Source organism: Capra hircus, chromosome 6 (genome assembly GCF_001704415.2).
Source record: "Capra hircus breed San Clemente chromosome 6, ASM170441v1, whole genome shotgun sequence".
Classification (NCBI taxonomy): domain Eukaryota; kingdom Metazoa; phylum Chordata; class Mammalia; order Artiodactyla; family Bovidae; genus Capra; species Capra hircus.
In genome coordinates, this window is record NC_030813.1 from 62011820 (window position 1) to 62034438 (window position 22619).

Consider the following 22619-nt stretch of genomic DNA (forward strand, 5'->3'; position numbering starts at 1 on the left):
ATAAATAAAAACCACCCAGTGCAGAAAGAGCCTCTAATGCAGTTCCTGTGCCTCCACATGCTACCACCACTAACTACAAATATGAAATCAGCCCCTTAGGACTTCCCTGGTGGCTCAGGGGTGGAGAATCCACCTTCCAAAGCAGGGGATACAGGTTTGATGCCTAGTCAGGGAACTAAGATCCCATGTGCTGTGGGGCAACTAAGCCCATACGCCGTAACTAATGAGCGCTTGTGCTCTAGAGCTGGCACTCCTCAACAAGAGAAAGGGTATGTGCTACAACAAAGAGCCAGCAGTCAAAATAATGAATAAATTAATAAACATGAAAAGCAAATTTCCCCCATGTCTTTAAAAAAGAAAGAAATCAGCCCCTTAGATCTTCTGGAGTACCTGCGGCCATTGCTGAGCAAAGTGCAATGGGCCTAGACATGATAATAAGAAACTCCATGAGATTTCAAAACCATGCCAGCATGTTAAAAGCTCAGCTTCCAAAATCTGAACAGCTTGATCTTATCCCTATCACTCACCAGATGCAGATTCAAGTAACATTTGCTTAGCATCTACTTTATAGCAGGTGTTTTAATTTTGCGCTCTGAAAGATGTTCCTGCAGTGTGGAATACCTCGAGAGCCAAAAGAACACAATGATGACATAAAGACTATTCTCATCAACTCTGATTATGGTGTGAAAAGTCTTTGCACAGAATGATCAGTTCCAGAGAGATGAATCCATAGAGTTCCTAGGTGTCCAAAAAAACAATAGAGTGATCAGTTACAAAGAGATGAATCCATACTGCTCCCAGATGTCAAAAATGCATAGAAACAAGGAATAGGCCCTGATAGCTCAGCTGGTAAAGAATCCATCTGCAATGCAGGAGACCCTGGTTTGATTCCTGAGTCAGGAAGTTCCCCTGGAAAAGGGATAGGCTACCCACTCCAGTATTCATGGGCTTCCCTGGTGGCTCAGCTGGTAAAGAATGTGCCTGCGATGTGGGAGAACTGGGTTCAATCCCTGGGTTGGGAAGATCCCCTGGAGGAGGGCATGGCAACACATTCCAGTATTCTTGCCTGGAGAATTCCATGGACAGAGGAGCCTGGAGGGCTACTGTCCATGGCGTTACAGAGTCAGACACAACTGAACAACTAAGCATAGCACACAGCACAAGATAGCTATGTTTACTGAATTTCTAAAGAAAACTAAAAGAAAGGAAGATGGAGGAAGGAGATTGAATTTAGGATAAAAGCAATCCTTTTTCCAAGAAGAAAAAAGAATGTACTGAAACATACCTATTTTGGCACACATAGATCAGTCCACTCTTTTCTAAGATGCAAGGAGGTTTTTAGTCCTTTATCCCAGAGTTTTCTATTTTAATAAATGGTGCCATCATTTTGGGTTTACAGCCCCAAGCCTGCAACATCCTTAACACTCTACTTCCTACCCACCAATAATCTCTTAGATCTGCGTTCAAACTATACTATAAATCTGACCGCATCTGACCACAGATACCTAGTAGTTCAAGCCACAATCACCATTCTTTGATCAGCTTCTACTGCCAAGATGAAATCAGAATCTCTTGGGGCAAAATCCAAGGCTCAGCTATTGTGAAGCTCCTCAGAAGATTCCAATGTGCAATCGGGCTTGCTCTACTCTCTAGCCAGGAGACAGATGATTTATGGGTAGGTTTTATTGTATTTGGGGAAAGCGAAACAGGAGTCTTAGAGGGGTTATATGACTTGTCCAAGGCCACAGAGCTCAGAAGACCCCAAAGTCAGATATCACTCCAGGCCCTTTGGGAGCCCTGGGTGCCTTATTTCCTTTTCTGTCAGGTCAATTATTTACAGAGCAGTACCTTAAGATACTTAGGGAAGTGGGACAGCACTAAGTGAGTTAGTCTCCAGTTTTGTTTGCATCACACAACAGATGCACTCTATTCTTTAAGTGGCTACTATGTCAAATAGTAGGGTACCAAACGGGCTAAAGACATATGAGGTATAAACAGTAAAGATGATGATTCTATTGGTTTGAGTCAATAGAATTATTTTAAAAAGATAATTCCAGCTGAATATATGGGGAAATGTCTGACATCTTATAAAGAAAACTATCAAACTATCAATTCAAACTGAAGACCTTGGTATTCAGACTTAGTTAAAATTAAAACATAGGAGAACAGTTCACTCACCTGAAAGCCACTTAATAAGATTAAGAGGAATTCAGCACAGTACTGGGGGAAATTAAGAGGACCTTCTTCCTTCTTTGCTAATTACATTCACTTAGAAGTCAATAAAAGGCCAACCCCATGTAATGATTCTTCCACTGAACTTTAAACCAAAATACACGAATGAGCTGCCATCTGGGGTTAAACTGAGCCAGTGATTCAGAACTCCATCCTCCAATCAAATTCTGGCTTCTTTTTAAAAAAAGATTTCCATCTGTGGAGTACAAGTAACATTATCACCTAAAAAAGAAAAGTCTAAATGCAGAAACGATAAGGATAGAAGAGAATTAAAAAAAAAAAAAATCCCACAAAGGTTGGACACAATACACTTCCAGGCAGACGCTTTAACCTGAGCCACCAAGTTAACCTGACCTAAGGCACAATAGGGGCTTAATTGGTGGCTTGGGGGTAAAGAAGCCAACTCCCAATGCAGGAGATGCAGGTTCAGTCCCTGGTTGGGAAGATACTGTGCAGAAGGAAATGTCAACCCACTCCAGTATTCTTCCTGGGAAATCTCATGGACGGAGGAGCCTGGCAGGCTACAGTCCATGGGGTTGCAGGAGTCAGACACAAATTAGTGACTAAATAACAAAACAAGGGACTATGGAGTTTGTTTTTCTACTCCTAGAAGTTTGAAATCATCACCATCACATCCTGAAGCCAGACCCCAGCACCCATCCAGGAGGCCACAGAGAAATCATACTGGCTACATTAAGAGTTTCAAAATGAGTTTCATTTTAGAAACCAGGGAAGGCATGTAAATTGAGGTTTGTGGTAACTTTCTGTTTTCTTTACACTAACCTGTGAAAGATCTATTAACACCGGAGTGAGATAAATTAATAATTGTAGACTAAAGAAAATAAACCCCTTGAAAAGAAAATAGCCATAGAAGTTTTGGAAACTTTTACTGATTTGTTAAGGTATTTCTTCCAGGTGCAAATAACTACACACATGTAGGCTATAAATATAGGGTGAATGAAGAGATGAAGTACAACAACATACTAAAAGTAAGTAGGTTAGCAAAAACCAGAAATATCATTGCAGAGAGGCTCATATTCATCAAGCTCCCAGAGTAGATATAGAACCAGCTAAAAATAAACGGGATGTGTTTACTCTTCATTTGGTAGTACTGAATTGACTGTTTAATCCAGAATTTTAAAGAAATTCTTCAAAACCAAATAACTGAGTATCATCATACAAGCTTTATCATTTCTGACAGGTGAAATTTAGAGAAGTGCAATTAGACCCATTAAGTAACTGGGCAATAGACAAATTTACCCACAAAAATATCCATATGCTCTAGGTTTCTTGGCTGGCAATCTATATGACTTTATATAATCTATTCTTCTCTCCACAAGCAAGGAAATTCAAAGATCTACATCAGTATTTTTCAACACTGTTGGACATCATAATTATCTGGAAGATACAATATCAATGCTCAGTCCATATGCCCGATGGCCCAGACTTGATTCCATTGGTCTGGGGTGAGTCCAGGCATCCAATCCCCATTTGATTCACTGTGCAGCCAGGATTGAACACCACCGACGTACACTTGACGGTAAACCTGCTGACATTACACAAGCCTCCCACTGCCCTGACCACACTGGACACACTCTACATTAAAGATGGCACAGTCACTCTTCCTCAAGTCTTTTCTCTAACCCTTAGTCACAACTGTGGGGAAAAAGTTATGAAAGTTGAGTGAGTCCACCTGAGAACATTCATCACATCCATTCTGGCATCAGAGTGGACTGAATCCAACTTAAGCTTAAGGTATAAAACAGCACATCAAATTTGGGTAAAATCTGTAGAGAGAGATTGGTTTCATTTCTTTGGTCAGGGAGAGGACAGGGCTTGAATTTAAAAATGAAAGTAGAATGAGACAGACTAGAAGGGGACTGGGAAGGGTCAGCTAGTCGTTAGAATGGCAGTGTGGTGCTAAGAAAAATGGTCCTGGACTACAGGTGCGCTTAGAAACAAAGCACTCCAGCATGGGGCAACAAGCTTGTCCAGAAGTGCTGGCCAAGAGCACCGAGGGGGAAAGTGAAAGCAAATGATACTCAGAGCCCCCGGAAGCTGGCTTGGCATCCAAACTCCTCACCCGGGCAGATGAGGGCAGAGTGAGGGCAGACTCCTCCCCCAGAGTCCAGGGTCTCTTCCCTCAGACAGGCAGGGCCCCGAGTACTGGAGCTTTAGTTGCTGCAACAAACAGTCAGGGTCAAGGAAATGGTGACAGGGTGGTTCAAGCCACATCCTCAAAGTGGTAAATTAGAGCTCCCTGAATGTCTCCTACTGCTAAGGTTTTCTAGACTGGGGTAGGGCTAAATCTACATGGGGGTAAGGGAGGGACAAGGGGAAAAGACGGGCTGCAGATGCTCAAAGGAGATTTCCTCTACAAGTTGGCTTTAAGACCAGAGTTAGCCACAGAGATCGACGCTAATTAGAGAAGCTCAATTATTCTAAACTGGTGTCAGAGCAAACCATCTCTCTGATTCACCCTTGCAAACAAGTTTGCTTGCTTCATTCATGAAGATTTATCTTGTATTCTAAATAGGTCTGGCCCACTAAAGTGGTTTCCTGGTTCAAAGCCTCCATTGCCTTTGACCTTCTTAGCAACAGTCTCCACCTAAGCTGCCACATGACTAACCCAGTCTCCTGAAGTACAACCCTGAATGGATCAAGACAAGTCATCTTCAAAGATGGGCTTACGCAAAACAATGAAGAGCCTCAATTCAAAACAGCCAGTTACCTTTGCCCAGTTCATTCAATGTGTAAATAACCCAGTAAACCAAATTCCTTAGCCCCTTAGATTAACAAAATTGATGGCAACAATGTATATAAAGGCAAACTACCCAAAGTTACTATCCTATGTTCACACATTTCATATTAACATTTAAAAGAAAACTAACAGGAAGGTTCTGTACAGTGGTCTTATCAAATCTTTTCAAAAAGAATTACATTTAATGGGTCCAAAACAACAGGCTTTAAAAGATGCCATGATGAATTTACATGAAACCTCTAAATTGCAGTGAGGGCTGTCACAAGCAGTATTATTTAAGCACTAACACATTTTGTGAGGTTTTACGAGGACATTTGAGAAGGCCTTCTGTTGGAAGGAAGTAAGGCTTAATCTCTACTTAAGAGAGAAGTATATCTACACATGCACTTTTAATAAGCTTACTTTGAGCCATCATTTCTGTTATAAAATTTTATATTCTGAAAAACTCTGCTGTTGCTAAGTCGTTTCAGTCATGTCCGACTCTGTGCAACCCCATAGACAGCGGCCCACCAGGCTCCCCCGGCCCTGGGATTCTCCAGGCAAGAACACTGGAGTGGGTTGCCATTTCCTTCTCTAGTTAATCCTTAAGTCCAAGCTAGAGATATAATCTACAGCTGTGCTGACTGGCACAGCAACCACAAGCCACACGTGGAAACTGAGCATGTGAAAGGGGACTAGTTTAATTGGGACGTACGGTAAATACAAAATGCATAGCAGAGTTAGAAACTAGTACAAATAGAATGCAAACTATTTCATTATTGATTTTTATATCATAGTGAAATGAGATTTTGGATCTATTAAAGAAAATATATTATTAAAATTAATTTCACTTATTTATTTTTTATAGTGTAGCTACTAGAGTATTTACAAGGACATATGTGTCTAGCGCTTGTTGATCACTTTATTTCTCTCAGTGCTGATCTAAGATCTGAATGTCAATTTGATAGGAGTAGATTTTACAAAACCATTAGTTAAATCTTCAGTTCAGTCAGTTCAGTTGCTCAGTCGTGTCCGACTCTTACCTGGTCTAAATTCTGACCTCTAACCCTAACAAAAAGGATAAAAAAGATCAGTATTGTGGCTATTGTGTAAGGGTTACGTGAAACCTTAGAAGCAGTAAGTTGGAACCCAAGTACATAAAACTTCAGCACATAAAAATGAACAAATCTTACTGGAAAAATAATGTAATCAAGATATACCTGATCAAATCTAATTATAATTGAAAACCTTGTTTAAAAACACCTTATGATGTATAATTTTAAAACCTATGGAGATGAAAATTAACTGAAAAACTATTTAAAATGAAAGAATTCAGACTGATGGTTAGTTTCAAAATCAACAGCTTCTACTTTACATATTCTGACAGCCACGAGCAAAAACATGATTTTAGGAAGGATTTCATTTACAATGTCTTCATAAAACATATGTTATCAGAAGAATGGATAAGAAAGCTGTGGTATATATACACAATGGAGTATTACTCAACCATTAAAAAGAATACATTTGAATCAGTTCTAATGAGGTGGATGAAACTGGAGCCAATTATATACACAGTGAAGTACGCCAGAAAGAAAAACACCAATACAGTATACTAATGCATATATATGGAATTTAGGAAGACGGTAATGATAACCCTGTATGTGAGACAGCAAAAGAGACACAGATATATAGAACAGTCTTTTGGACTCTGTGGGAGAGGAAGAGGGTGGGATGATTTGGGAGAATGGCATTGAAACATGTATAATATCATATAAGAAACGAATCGCCAGTCCAGGTTCAATGCATGATACTGGATGCTTGGGGCTGGTGCACTGGGACGACCCAGAGGGATGGTACAGGGAGGGAGGAGAGAGTGGTGGTTCAGGATCGGGGACACGTGTACACCTGTGGCAGATTCATGTTGATGCATGGCAAAACCAATACAATATTGTAAAGTAATTAACCTCCAATTAAAATAAATACATTTAAATTTTAAAGAAATCACTTAGTTTTGTAGTTTTTTGTAATTCTTTTTCTCTGCTTTGGTTATGTTTCTTCTGAGTACATCTATTGAAATTTTATGTAATTTTATATGTTCATTGAACCTGATGATAATAAATTAAGCTTGTCTTTAAAAGAGAAAAAAAAATAAGCTATTTAAAGAACAAATCATTAAAATGGATAGGATTTATTTAAGAAAACTCTCCCCAGTATATAAAAGAAAAACCAATAAATGAGAGTAAAACTAAGCTTAAATGACTCAGTATATAAAAGGTATGAGTTCTCTCAATATAAATTTATAAAATTAATGCAATATCAATAAATATTCCAACACATTAACTGTATTCGATGATGCACTCATTAGTTCAAGCAGAAAAATAAGCATGAAAGAAGTCAGAGAAAAAGTTAGAGGAAAGAACAGTGATTAATTGTAATAAAGGAATTTGATAGAAGGGGCCAAAACAGACCAAAATACAGAAGAGAGGGAAAGAAGAAGGGGAGAGACTGACTCCAACCATGACTCCACTATTTATGTGAATTTAGCATATAAAAGAAACATCTCAAATCAGTGAGGGGAGAACAGATTATAAAATATATGGTTATCATGTCAGATAGATAACAAATTGAGAAAAAAACAAAATTAGACCCCTACCTTACATCTCACAACAAAATAAATCCCATAGGAATTACACGTGTAACTGTTTAAAGGTGAAATCTAAAAGTATTAATACTAAAAGAAGAGCATAAGTGAAAAATTATCATCATCTTGACATAAGAAACATGACATTAAGCCAGAAATTTTAAGAAACTGAAAGATTATACTTTACAAAAATTAACCATGTACATGAGACAACATCAAAAAAGTTAAAAGATAAACTATGAGCAAGGAAAACAGTTCATGTCAGGAGCATATGATAAGCTCTTAAAATTCAATACAAGATAATCTTCATAAAGGAACTTACAATGAGTAAACAATTCAGACAAAAATAAAAATAATTACTAAAACCAATCAAGCTGTATTCAATCTTATAAGTAACAGCAATGTAAACTTCAAGTTTTTTTTCTGCACTGTATATTCAAAAGGATTAAGAAGACTATCCATTGGCGGAAAAGGAGTAGCGGAGTAGGACCTCTGGTTTATTTTCAGTGAGGGTGCAAATGTGAATAATCTTTAAGCATTTTTTTGCCATTGTAAAAAAAAAAGATACATACTTTTGCCCCAGAAATCCCTTTTCTCAAAGAATTTTCAAAGAAATAATCAGAAAAGTGTACAAAGATATATAAAGATGCTTATTTGTGTTTTTTTTGAAAATACATACTGGAAATGATCTACATGCCTACCCACAGAAGATTCCTTAGTTAATTATTATGCAATAACATGTATAATGCTAAGCTGCCATAAAATACATGATCTGTGCATTCAACAAATAATTATGGAGACTTCCCTGGTGGCTCAGATGGTAAAAGCATCTGCCTACAATGCAGGAGACTTGGGTTCGATCCCTGGGTTGGGACGATCCCCTGGAGAAGGAAATGGCAACCCACTCCAGTATTCTTGCCTCAAAAATCCCATGGACAGAGACCCCTGGTAGGCTACAGTCCCTGGGGTTGCAAAGAGTCGGACACGACTGAGCGACTTCACTTTCACTTACTAAGTGTCAGGCAGTGCTCTAGGCACTGAGGATTTAAATAGTGACAGTAGATAAAAAAATTTCTTTCCATGGGTGAAGGTGGTCAAAGGTACAAACTTTCAGCAACCTAGACGTCCATCAACAGATGAATGGATAAAGAATTTGTGGTACATATATAATGGAATATTACTCAGCCATAAAAAGGAACACACTTGAGTCAGTTGAACTGAGGTGGATGAACATAGAGTCTACTATACAGAGTGAAGTATTCTTTCATTCTGTATAACAGAATGACAAAACAAATATTGTATATCAACATATATATATGGAGTCTAGAAAAATGGCACTGATGCACCTATTTTCAGGGCAGGAATAGAGATTTACACACAGAACAAAGTAGTGGACACAGCAGGGGAGGGAGAGGGTGGGGTAAACGGACAGTGTGACATGGAAAGGTATCCATTGCCATATATAAAATAGATAGCTAGTGGGAAGTTACTGCCTAACACAGGGTGCCCTATGGCAACCTTAAAGCAGTGGGGTGGTGAGATGGGATGGGAGGCGGGAGGGGGTATGGAGAGGGAGGGGCCTTATGTATACTTACAGCTGATTCATGTTGCTGTTTGAGGGGCTTTCCTGGTGGCTTAGAGAGTAAAAAAATCTGCCAACACTGTGGGAGACCTGGGTTCGATACCTTGGTAGGGAAGATCCTCCTGGAGAAGGGAATGGCAACCCACTCCAGCATTCTTGCCTGGAGAATTCCATGGACAGACACGCCTGGTGGGCTACATTACAGTCCATGGGGTCGCAAAGAGTCAAGACAACGACTGAGCAATTTACACTCTCACGTTGTTGTATGGCAGAAACCAACACAACATTGTAAAATAATTCTTCTCCAATTAAAAATAAAATAACCTTTTAAAACAGAATTACAAGCCAAATTCTGAAGATGTCATCACAGCATGGTAGCTATAGCTAACAAGTGTTCTATACATTTGAAGTTACTAAGAGAGTAGATTTTAAAAGTCCTTATCACTACAGAAGACATCTGTAACTATGTGAGGTGATGAATATTAACTAAAATTTTTATGGTAATCATTTTGCAATATAGTATATACAAATATGTTTCACACAAATATAATTCAGTTCAGTTGCTCAGTCGTGTCCGACTCTTTGTGACCCCATGAATTGCAGCACGCCAGGCCTCCCTGTCCATCACCAACTCCCAGAGTTCACTCAAACTCAGGTCCATCGAGTCGGTGATGCCATCCAGCCATCTCATCCTCTGTGGTCCCCTTCTCCTCCTGCCCCCCAGTCCCTCCCAGCATCAGAGTCTTTTCCAATGAGTCAATTCTTTGCATGAGGTGGCCAAAGTATTGGAGTTTCAGCTTTAGCATCATATCTCAATAAAACTAGAAAAATTAAAATTTAAAATCCCATCCTTTCTGGAAGAAAGTTAGTTGCTCAGTCATGTCTGACTCTTTGTGACCCCAGGGACAGTAGCCTGCCAGGCTCCTCTGTCCAAGGAATTCTCCAAGGAAGAATACTGGAGTGGGCAGCCATACCCTTACCATGAGATCTTCTCGACTTAGGAATTGAACCTGGGTCTCCTGCACTGCACACAGATTCTTCACTATCTGAGCCACTGGGGAAATCTTTATGGCGTTTACATAAATTTACAATATATTTCTCTTCTGGAAAATTGTTGGAATGGATATCTATTAAATGATAATGTATATTAAATGTACTAAATTATATTAAATGTATATTAAATTATATTTCATGTATATATTAAATGGTTATATTTAGATGGCTTAGTTTGGGGTGATTTTTACTGTCCTCTTAACATCTCTGCACTATTGAGTTTTTTTCCAATGAGAAGCTGTTATTTCTACAATCAAGAGAACAAAACTAAGTTCTGTCATTAAAAATAAAGTTGAGTTATCTGTTCATCTGACAAAAGCTGTAAGTGCAAGAATACAGCAGTGAACAGGTAACGCAAAAAATCGCTCCCTTTTCAACGGTCAGATTCCAAAAAGGAGAGTGTCAAGTAGGTCTGATTATAAGGCATCTATAGGTCATTTCATCTTTATTTAGGTCACAAGATTCATTTAAGTCAATCCTACTATGCCCTAGGCAATGTCCTCAGTATATCAGTAAACAAAACAGACAAAAAAAATCCCTGCCTTTAGGGAGCTTACTACCCAGAGGATGAGAACATTGAAAGATGTGGGTTCCGGGGAGTAGTGAAGAATGAATCTGCTGCCTTTACAACGTTTACATTGTTGTGAAATTATGTGATTAGAAATCCAACATAGCAGCAAATATTTCACTAACTTCAAAAGCACAGTCTTTATCTATGCAAACTTTCCTTAAGCCGGGAAGGTCGGTATGAACTGATTCAGTTCTCATTGTTTTTGAAATTATATAAGTGAAATAAAAGAATAATGTACTATAGATTAAAAAGACTAAAATAATTTAGTTTTGCCACACTTCATAGCTCCAGTATTACACTAGGCAAAACAACATGTTTCGGGAATTCCCAAATATTGACCATATGAAGCATCACTATACTCACATACCCACTCTGTGAAAGAATGTCATGTCAGTTATAAATCTATAACTCATTTTCATGATTTCTTTGGGGAATCCTTCATTCGCTATACCTTTCTATTCCACCATCCAATTAGCTGGCACACAGCAGGCGCATAATACATGCTTGTTAAAGGAAGAAGGCTCTTAGCCTTCTTATACCTGGACAAATGAAATAGCCTCTTAAAATTTTCCTTTTAACACTTTTTATACAAATTACCTCCATGCTCCTTTTGTTGCATTTTAAGTAAATAAAATGTAGTATTTTTTATAATTACAAATACTTTAAAGGTGCCATTTACACAGGTCAGTTTAGGAAAACAATCCCTAGGACAACTTCTAAATTTATCACTTAGTACATGTTTTACATAATCAAATGAATGCCTTACATTTTAGCATCATAATATTCAACAGTGTAAAACACAAACCATTGGATTGTGGTTGTAGTTGTTCAGTTGCTAAGTCAAGTCTGACTCTTTGTGACCCTACTGGTCAGGTATGTAGTGGTTTTCTTTCTTGGTGTGTATTTCCTTAGTTTTGAACAATGGTCATTATTTTGTAACTCATGAGCTCTAGAACACCTCTTTTAATCAAGCAAAACCTCTGACAATCTGACAGTGACAATGCCTGTCAGCTGCCTATCCAATAACAATTTTTCCTTTTTCTTTTAATAATAAAGCACGCCAACTAGAAAACTCCAGCTTTCCTTGCAGAAGCGAGCCAATGCAAAATAACCATTAGTCTTTGAGTGGTACTTTCAAGAAAAACCTTTGGTCTCACACTCTTCTTCATTTTTCTTCTGATCTGGAACTCCTATACACTGGCTGGTACCCCAGCAACCAGATTATGACTTTAAGGAAGTTATACACTTAGGATGATGAGGCAGAACGGCATAAGCAGCCCATGTCCCTTATGACTTTATTTGGTGGGCACAGGTGACCTGGACTGTCTTCATGCTAGTTTTACAACTTCTAGAAAAATTCTGTTTTGTGTAGACCACTGTTATTTCAGTCCCTGTTTCTAGCATTTTTAATGCTGTATTTAGAGGCTTATTTGATTTAGGTGCAGTAAAAGTGAAGGGACATATGATTCTTAGTCTTCTGCATTATTTAGTCTTGCTTTCTGGCAAACTTATCTACCAGGATTTCAACGATTATCTCTGAACCAGAGATTCCGATTTGCTTTTCCCTACATCTAACCTCTCAATTTCAAAGTATCTCAAAACATGTCCATTTGGATGTCCCTCAATTACTTCAGAATTTGAATTTATCTTCTCTTACTATATTGAAACTCCTTCTCAATTTCCTTATGTTTTAATATCTTTTCCCAATCAATCAGCTTGAAGACTGTAAAGCAGAGATCCTTAAAATGTGTTTCACCTACAGTGGAACATTCCAGCAGGTTGTGAAGAATGCAGTCCCATGGCAGATCCACTGAACAGACCTTCATGACGCAGCTCAAGAAATAGCAGTCTTGATGAGATACCTGGGATCTTGTAAACATTAAAGTCTGAGAATCTCCTTTTATTTTAATGTTTTTTGTGGTGTATTCACTATATCACAATGTTCTATGACACGACCTTAGTCACCTCATTTCCTACTATGTTCCCCTTCTCCCCTGACCCGCCCGCCACCGCATTCCTCTAACACTCCTAACTCTCTCCTGCCTTGGGGCCTCTGCCTGGAATCTTCTTCCCCCAGATTCCCAGCAGGCTTAATCCACCTTCTTCACATCCACTTTCCAATGAAGGCTAGCCTAACCAACCCATTTAAAGTTGCAATTCATCCACCAACCTTATGCATCTTACCTTCTCTTTATCTGTCCCATAGCACTTATCACATAATAAAGTCTGTAACTTGCTGACTTTTTGTGTTTGTTTTGTCTCTTGCCTCACTAGAATGTTAGCACCTCCAGGGCAGGGCTTTTTCTAAATTCTGTTTGCTCACTGATTTATTTCAAGTATGGTACTTGAAAGTTCTTGAAATTTCAAGAATGGTACTTATAGGAGTTCAATAGATTATCTGTTAAACAAGATAATGATTTATTGAGAAATAGCTCTAATTCCTCCCTTTCCAGTCTCACTTCTCCACTCCAATACTAATCCTGGTCTTTGTCATTTATAGACCTTAAAACACACACACACGTCTATTTACATTTCCTACAAACCATCCAACATACTCTGGGGATGTCACTTCCCTACAGTGATTTGGCTCCTAACTGGCCCTTTTGGAGGTATTTTACTTTGACCTCATGCTTGAATGAGAACTGGATTAGAAGAACTCTAAGGTCCTTTTAAAATATTTCATTCAAACTCCAAATGACTCATCCTGGTATTTAAAATACTCTATAATCTAGAAGTATTTATTTATCCAAATGTATGCTCTATTTCTTCTCAGTTTCCCTCTGTTCCTGGCCAGTTTAAGAACTCTCAAGTAAGCCATAGTCATGTTCAGCAGTTTTTCAGTTGGTTACTCTCTAACCTCAGCGCCCTCCTGACTACTGAAATCGATGGCATTATCTTAGAACCTTGGTATTCACACCGTGACTTGCAGGCCATCACCCAGCATCACCCGCGAGCTTGTCAGAAACGCATCTCCAGCCCTACTCATCTAGAAGCTGCATCTAACAATATCCCCAGGTGATTGGTGCACACCTTAAAGTTTGAGAAGCATTGCGTGAGGACTCATTTCGAAATATTTCTCAAGGAATGTTTCCTCACAGGCTTCATGTTCTTATGTCTGATCTTTCACAGCTCTTTGTTACCCACAGTAAGCACACTGTTCAATTAATAACATTCCCCAAAGCAAGCACACTGTTCAAATAATAACATCCCCTCCTAGACTATTTCTTATTTCATGGACGTTCTTTCTCCTCGATTTGGTTGTAAACAACCTGCACACACAGCAGCCATGCATCTGGCCAATCTGGATGCAGGGACTAGAAACCCATTCAAATTGCTTAAAGTAAAAATAAGAGCCTGTTCTAAGGCTACTTGTTGAATTGGGACAAAAAGAGTCAGGGGCGGGGTGGAGGGGGGGAGGTGCTCTAGAGTGGGGGGGGAGGAGGTGCTCTAGAGTGGAGGGGGAGGTGCTCTAGAGTGGGGGGGAGAGGGGAGGTGCTCTAGAGTGGAGGGGGAGGTGCTCTAGAGTTGGGGGGAGGGGGTTGGAGGTGCGCTAGGGACGGGCCGCCCTCTTTCAGCACCTGTGTCTCTCTGCCTCATTCCTTCCATCCAGGCCACTCTCTCCTATCTTTCTGTGTTCACGTGCACACTTTCTGCTTCCTCATACCAGCAGCATCCGCACAACCTAAGACAGACAGCCATTCACTCCTCCACTCGCCTATTCTCCTCTGCCCCTTTCTGCTTCAACCTTCACTCTAAGTCTCTAAGCTCAACTTTTCCCATGGGAGAGATGATCACCACAAAGCCTTGGCTTTTAGATCCAAAACCCAAGGTTACAAGTGTTGAGCCACCTATGGATTGTCTGCTCTTTGTCAGAAGCCTACCCTGGTCCAACCCACTGAAGCTAAGGAGGCTGCAGTTCAGAACAATGCCATCAGGCAGCAGGAGCTGTCAAAAGAGATTATTCTTTAGGAAAGAAAAGTGTGGGTGGAGCAGGCAATGAGCCACATCGCCAGCCCACAGCGTCATTATCAATGTCCTCACCACAGTCCCAAGCAAAATGCTGAGCACATAATAAACTGACCAACCAATATGGGGGAGGGGTCATTCAGTGACTGCCACTATGCCTCTGACAATGTACCAAGCACCTCAATCACTTGGGACACAGTTTCATCAACTATCAGATGGGACCATCTTCACCAAACTTCAGGAGTGCTGTAAGGTCCTATACGGCAATCTTTGTAAAAATGCTTTGAAAAATATACATGTCAATCAAAAACAATACTGTTGCCTCTCAGATAAAATCCTCTCATACAGTAGAAGTTTCACATAGTTTTCTAGTCCTTTCTCTTTTCCCATTTCACACAATATGGAATCCAGCAACTGCTATTATTTGAAAGCACAATCCCAACTATTACCACTATACTTTCATACCTTCATGGCTCACTCAAATGATGATTAAGAAAATTCATTCATTATTACCAAAAAGACAACAGATAACAACTGTTGGTGAGGGTGAAGAGAAAAGGGAAACGTCATGCATTTGTTGGGTGGAAATGTAAATTTATGCAGCCACTACCGAATACAGTACAGAGGTTCTCCAAAAAATTAAAAACAGAGCTACCATATGATCCAGCAATTTCACTCCTAGGTATTTATCCAAAGAAAACAAAAACACTAATTAGAAAAGATATATGCATCACTGTGTTCATTGCAGCAGTTTTTATAATAGCCAAGATACGGAAGCAAGCTAAGTGCAATCAATAGACGAATGAATGAAGACGATGCAGTGTGTGTGTGTGTATGTGTGTGTGTATATGAATATTACTCAGTCATAAACAAAGAATGAAATCTTGCCATTTGACAACATGGGTGGATCTAGAGGGTATTATGCTAAGTGAAATAAGTCAGGGAAAGACAAGTGCTGCATGATTTCACCTATATGTGGAATCTATAAAACAAGTGAAGAAACATAAAAAAACAGAAACAGTGTCATAAATACACAGAACAAACAGGTGGTTGCCAGTGGGAATTGGTGTGGGGAGGGTAGAGAAATAGGTGATGAAGATTAAAAGGTACAAACTTTCAGTTGCAAAATACATGAGTCTTGTATATGAAATGTACAGTGAGGCAAATATAGTCAATAATTATGCAATAACTTTGTATGTGGACAGAGGGTAACTAGACATTATGCTGATCATTTTGAAGTGTTTAGAAATATCAAATCACCATGTTCTGTAACAGAAACTAACATATTCTTATAGGTTAATTATACTTGAAAACACACAAACTCAGAAAGAAGATGAGATTGGTGGTTACCAGAGAGGGAGTGTGGGGGAGAGGGTGAAGGTAATCAAAACATACAAATGTCCAGTTATAAGATAAACAAATACTAGGGATGTAATGCACAACATGATAAATATAATTATGTTTATATATGAAATGTTAGAAGAGTAAGTCTCAACAGTTCTCATCATAAGGAAAAAAAATTTTTCTGTTTCTTTAATTTTGTATCTATATGAGTTGATGAATGTTGACTAAACTTAAATGGTAATTTTTCATGATGTATGGAAGTCAAATCATTGTCATATATCATAATGCCACATGTCAATTACAGCTCAATAAAACTGGAAGAAAAAATAAGAGAAAATGTATTTCACTCAGAAGTGTAAAAAAAAAAAAGAATGCACACATTTTTTACTGTGTACATTTAAAGACAGTGTGCATCTAAAAGGTGCCCTGTATAATTTTCATTACATTACAAATGACAAGAAGTATGTATGAAATTCCTAAGCAGGACACAGGTTTTCTGACTCTTGTGTGGCCTTCTCCCCAGAGACATGCCACTGAGAATTTCCGAAGTGCTGTAATCAGAAAATCAGGTCTATGAGGGCCCCACTCTTTGTGACCTATGTACTACAAGTCCTCCAGGCTCCTCTGTCCATGAAGTTCTCTGGGCAAGAACACTGCAGTGGGTAGCCATTCCCTTCTCCATGGGATCTTCCTGACCTAGGGACTAAACCCAGGTCTCCTGCATTGCAGGCAGATTCTTTACTGTCAGAGCCACCTTGGAAGCCCATTAAAGCCCAGAGGCCCCATTTTTAAAATCAAGGCTCAGAGGGAGGAAAATAATAAAATGGCCCGTCTCAAACCCCTGCAATCCAATTCTCCTAACTTCTATAGCTTTTTTCCTAAAATCATTTTACCAGTTGCCAAACATTAAAGGGTGGAAGGGGTGGGGGTGAAGGATTGACACCAGTGACCACAGCCAAGTTCTCCAAAACAAGTTATGAGAACCTAAGCCACCCTTTTGCAGGATTCAAGTATGGGTTTATGGGAGAGAAAAAAGAAAACAAAGCTCAAGATCTGTACAGTCTTGGCTTCATCATGAACAAAACAAAACAAACAAAAAAATATTTACGAATTGACGGCCATATGCCGGGCAGGATGCTGAGGGCTCCTCAGAGGATGGAGTCTCAGCCCTCCAAAAGTGTATTTGCCTTTACCCTCCGGCATCTGTTGCTCATTGCTGACAAGTGTAGCCATTCAACAACTGGCCCTGGGTGGAGCAAGAAAATAGCTTCCACCTTGCTAAAAAGTCAACGCAGCTGGGCCAAAGTGCAAGTATCAGGTAAACGGAAAAACAAAAACAAAACCTCGGAATGGAGCTGGGTGAGACACCGCTGCAAGAGGCAGAACTGCAGAGACTGTAACGCACAGCACCCGCTGAGCGCCCAACCCCAATCAGGCTCCTCCCGCTCCGAGTGGCGAGGGGCTGCGGATCAAACGATCCTGCATCCTGGGAAAGGCAATTTCAGTTCTCGGGGTGTCGTGATGTGGGGGCTGCACAAAGGTGGGCGGCGGGCTGGGGATCTGCAGTCCTAGAATGGAGAAGCAGAGTGGAGACCTAGAGGTTTGTGCGATAGTGAGGAGAGAGGTGGGCAGGGCGAGAGCGCAGAGACCGAATAGTCACGCTGCGGCGTATAAAGAGCCGTGGGGATCCCACCGAGGACACCAATATCCGGGCTCTGCAGCCGCGAAGGGGTCTGCGAGGGCGCCGAAGACAGTGCAGGGAGAAGGTTTCGCCAGGGACCAGGCACAACAGCCAGACATCCCTGGGGGAAGGGGTGGGACGGGCATCTCTTCCCCGACATACACAGACACACACTCACACCGCCCCACTCCCGGCTGGCTCCGAGTCGCCTCCGCTCGCGCTCCGCACCCAGCCCGGCGCTGCGGCGGCCACTTACCCTCGGCGCGGGACCGGATCTCCGACACGGTCCTCCGCATGGTGGGCATCGCAGCAGCCGCCGCAGGTGCGTCCTTAAACCAGACCCTGCACCTGTCACGGCGCCGCGCGGGCGGGGAATCTGCCTTCCCTGAGCCGAGCGATCAGCAGCCGCGCGGGCCCTGCCGGCCACCCAGGGCAGCGCCTCGGCCGGGAGAGGCCCTCGCACACCTGCGGAAGGAGGAAGAGACCACGAAGGTGTCCGCAGAGCCCAGCGAGATCTGCCAGCAGCCGCGCAGGGGGCGGCTCGGCGAGGGGCGGAGCTCGGGCCCCGGCGCTGGCGCCGGGGGAGGGATCGTCGGGGCGCGCGCTCACTCGCTCCGGCTGCGGCGCGGCGGGGAAGGCGGGAGAGGGGCAGGGTGAGACCTGGCGGAGCCTCTTGTCGCCCCGCCCCGCTTTGGACTGTACCACCTGCGGGGGACGGACCGGGGAGCTGCTGGCTTACTCCACCCCGGGCGCCCTCTTTCCACCCCGTGACTTCGGCTCTTCCGGTCCTTCCTCAGTAGCTTTCAGATTTTTCCAAGACTTGGCCAAAGACAAAGGCTGCTCTGGCTCCTTCATCCTTGCAAATCTTCTGCCACCCTCTGCTTTTAATAACAGTGGGGTCGCCCGTGGTCCGGAGAGTGGGTTTGGGTCTGAGTCCGCAGGAGAAAGGCTAAAGGGGAGAAAGGGCTTGGGCGCACATTGGCTAAGTTCCACCCTGAGCGTTGGAGGGGGTCTGCGTGCTCGCCGCCTGGGTGGAGTTCTAGCCTCCCTCACAGCCAGCAGCCCTCGCGGCCCGAGTCGCACCTGCTCTGTCGTCTGGTTCGCAAGCAACAGGCTCTGAGGCCGGGGTCCCTGGGCGCTGATGGCTCCTCCTCCCTCCGGTGCTCCGGGCCGGCCTGCCAGTGGCCCGGTGCCTCTCGCTAATGCGTGTTCTGCAGCCTGACAAAGCTCTGGACTTGGCATAAAATCCAACTATTGGGCCAGGTGCTTCAAAAAAGGACTTTTTTGGTTTGAGGGTTTTTTTTTTTTTTTTAGTCAAACCTTCAGGAAGTTGGGAGCAGTCGTTTTACCCAAAAAAGGGAAGAGGCATCCAAGTATACAATCCATGAGTACATTAAATTTTATTTTGCTCCATATTCTAGAAATCACCGACTCAGTGGACATGAGTTTGAGTAAGCTCCAGGAGATAGTGAAGGACAGGAAAGCCTGGCATGCTGCAGTCTATGGGGTTGCAAATAGTCAGACACGACTTAGCAATTGAACAAATCTTAGAAATAATCGTAACCTCATTACCTTTTATTTTGTATACAGAGATCTATATTAACAAGTTATCAAAACAAGTACGATATTTATTGCTGATTTCATCTTTTGGATGTAAGGTTTTGTATAGATCCTGGTGAGCGGCTAGAATAGCAAGAAGGGAATAAATTGTTAGAAGCTCCTTGCCCTCTTCCTCCAGCACTGGGTGGAAGAGGGCTTTACATGGAGTGAAAAAAGAAAAAAAGTGAAGTCGCTCAGTCGTGTCCGACTCTTTGCGACCCCATGGGCTGTAGCCTACCAGGCTCCTCTGTCCATGGGATTTTCCAGGCAAGAGTACTGGAGTAGGTTGCCGTTTCCTTCCCCAGAGTACTCTGGAAAGGTCTAAACAGAGATATAAGTGATTATTCCCAAGCCTCAAGAAAAAATAAAACTGGTAATAGTATCATATCTCCATTTGTGGTATTTTTTCTGCCTCCTGCAGGTAGCATTTGCTAATCAGCCCTACCTTTCATTAATTCTGGATCAGGCAGTCGATGCATATTTATGAAGAACTCACTCTAGTTGGCTCTGATTCAGAGGCTGGGGTTAGAACAAAGAAAATATAATTCCAGTGTTCATGAAACATTGCAGGACTCAAAGGTGTTTTTTTCAGTGATGGTGTTGATCTCTAAGTATGGTCTTCTAAAAGTAAGAAATGAGCCACAGCCTTTTTAGGACAGTCATCACTGGCCCTTCTTACTCCTTCCAGGTCCAAGATCTTGTATAAAGGCGACTCTCCCTGGCTCAGTGAACACAAATCTGAAAAAAATTGAAAAGGTAAGTACAACAAGGAAATAGTTGAAAGAAAGAAAGAAAAATCAGAAAAATCAGTTCTAGAAGTTAGTGAACAGAAACCTGAGAAAAGGCAGTGCTTTTGTGATTACTGATTTAGGTGTAATTTTATATAAAGCCAGAACCGGTTTTTAGTCAAAAATAATGCACAGCAACATAACAGTATTTGATTTATGAGCAATAACCTTTGTAATTCCTGTGGACCACCAAATGAAATTCAGTTCTTATTTGTAAATAAGTTCCAGAGATTACCTCTGTTTTCTGTAGAACAATCTTTTTATATATGTCTGTGTGTATGTGTGCTTCCTATTAACAACCCATAAGCAAAGTCGATACCGGAAATAAGTCTTTCATACAAAGAGGAACATTGCATGACCTGGTCAATAACTTACCGTGTCTTTTCCCAAGTTATGCTATCACTTTACCCATAATAGCAAGATTACCCTACCTAACTCATTTCTGAACAACAACTCGTTTCTGATTACTAGACATTACACGTGTTTTTATTGGTTCAGAACCCTGATTGAAGTTCAGTATTGTACTGATGACATATTTGTGTATGTGCATTCAGCCATTCAGTCATGTCCAACTCTTTGTGACCCCATGGATTGTAGCATGACAGGCTTCCCTGTCCCTCACCATCTCCTGGAGTTTGCCTAAGTTTGTGTCCATTGCATTGGTGATGCCATCCAGCCATCTCATCCTCTGTTGTCCCCTTCTCCTGCCTTCAATCTTTCACAGGATCAGGGTCTTTTCAAATGAGTCAGTTCTTCACATCAGGTGGCCAAAATATTGGCGCTTCAGCTTCAGCATCAGTCCTTCCAATGAATTGATTTTCTTTAGGATTGACTGGTTTGATCTCCTTGCTGTCCAAGGAACTCTCAAGAGTCTTCTCCAACACCACAGTTCAAAAGCATCAATTCTTCGGCACTCAGCTTTCTTTATAGTCCAACTCTCACATCCATACATGACTACTGGAAAAACCATAGCTTTGACTAGACAGACCTTTGTGGTAAAGTAATGTCTCTGCTTTTTAGTATGTGTGTAGGTTGGTCATAACTTTTCTTCCAAGGAGCAAGCATCTTTTAATTTCATGGCTGCAATCACCATCTGCAGTGATTTTAGAACCCAAGAAAAGAAAATCTGTCACTGTTTCCATTGTTTCCCCATCTATTTACCATGAAGTGATGGGACCAGATGCCATGATCTTAGTTTTTGAATGTTGAGTTTTAAGCCAGCCTTTACACTCTCCTCTTTTACCTTCAACAAGAGGCTCCTTAGTGCCTCTTCACTTTTTGCCATAAAGGTAGTGTCATCTGCATATCTGAGGTTATTGATATTTCTCCCAGCAATCTTGATTCCAGATTGTGCTTCATCCAGTCTGGCATTTCATATGATATACTCTGCATAAAAGTTAAATAAGCAAAGTGACAGTAGACAGCCTTGACTGCCAATTTGGATCCAGTCTGTTGTTCTACGTCCGGTACTAACTGTTGCTTCTTGACCTGCATGCAGATTGTTCAGGAGGCAGGTCAGGTGGTGTATTCCCATCTCTTTAAGAATTTTCCACTTTGTTGTGATCCACACAGTCAAAGACTTTGGCGTACTCAATAAAGCAGAAGTAGATGTTTTTCTGAAACTCTCTTGCTTTTTCTTTGATCCAATGGATGTTGTCAATTTGATCTCTGATTCCTCTGCCTTTTCTAAATCCAGCTTGAACATCTGGAAGTTCTCCATTCATGTACTGTTCAAGACTAGTTTGGAGAATTTTGAGCATTACTTGGCTAGTGTGTGAGATGAATGCAATTGTGCAGTAGTTTGAACATTCTTTGGCATTGCCTTTCTTTGGAATTGGAATGAAACTGGATCTTCAGCTTCAGCATCAGTCCTTGTATTCAGGGTTGATTTCCTTTAAGATTGACCGGTTTGATCTCCTTGCTGCCAAAGGGACTCTCAGGAGTCTTTTCCAGCACCACAGTTCGAAGGCATGAATTCTTTGACGCTCTACCTTCTTTGTAGTCCGCCTCTCACAACGGTAAATCACCACTAGGAAGACCATAGCCTTGACTGTGTGGATCTTTGTCAGCAGAGTGATGTCCCTGCTTTTCAACATACTGTCTAGGTTTGTCATAGCTTTCCCGCCAAAAAGATGTTCTTAGGTACACCAAGAATTAAGAATTTGCCCTACTTGGGAGGAACTCATAACTAACTAGGTGACAGAGGCATGCTCACTAATTTACTACTTTATGATATACCTAAAAGTGCTTTGGGAACTCATGGCCTGAAGGTAGTTGGAGATGTTCCTGTGAACCCTGCTTCAGATTGAGAAGGAGAAATGCAAAGTTGAATATGATACTATCATGGAACACAAATGCTGGACAGGGCTGGCTGTTATACTCCAAATCCTTTTGCAAAAATACAAAATAATTGGGTAAATTA

At 41.3% G+C, this 22619-nt stretch overlaps 1 protein-coding gene across 3 annotated transcripts in view; it reads right to left on the reverse strand.

Moving 5' to 3' along the window:
* Positions 1 to 18461, reverse strand: part of ATP8A1 (ATPase phospholipid transporting 8A1) — a 230379-nt gene extending 211918 nt beyond the window's left edge. For 2 of the 3 annotated variants that reach the window (XM_018049411.1, XM_018049410.1), the window contains exon 1: positions 18067 to 18461. In XM_018049411.1, the coding sequence (XP_017904900.1) occupies positions 18067 to 18115 (49 nt within the window). In that variant the 5' untranslated portion in view covers positions 18116 to 18461. The remainder of the gene's footprint in view (positions 1 to 18066) is intronic. The other variant, XM_018049412.1, reaches the window with a different exon arrangement.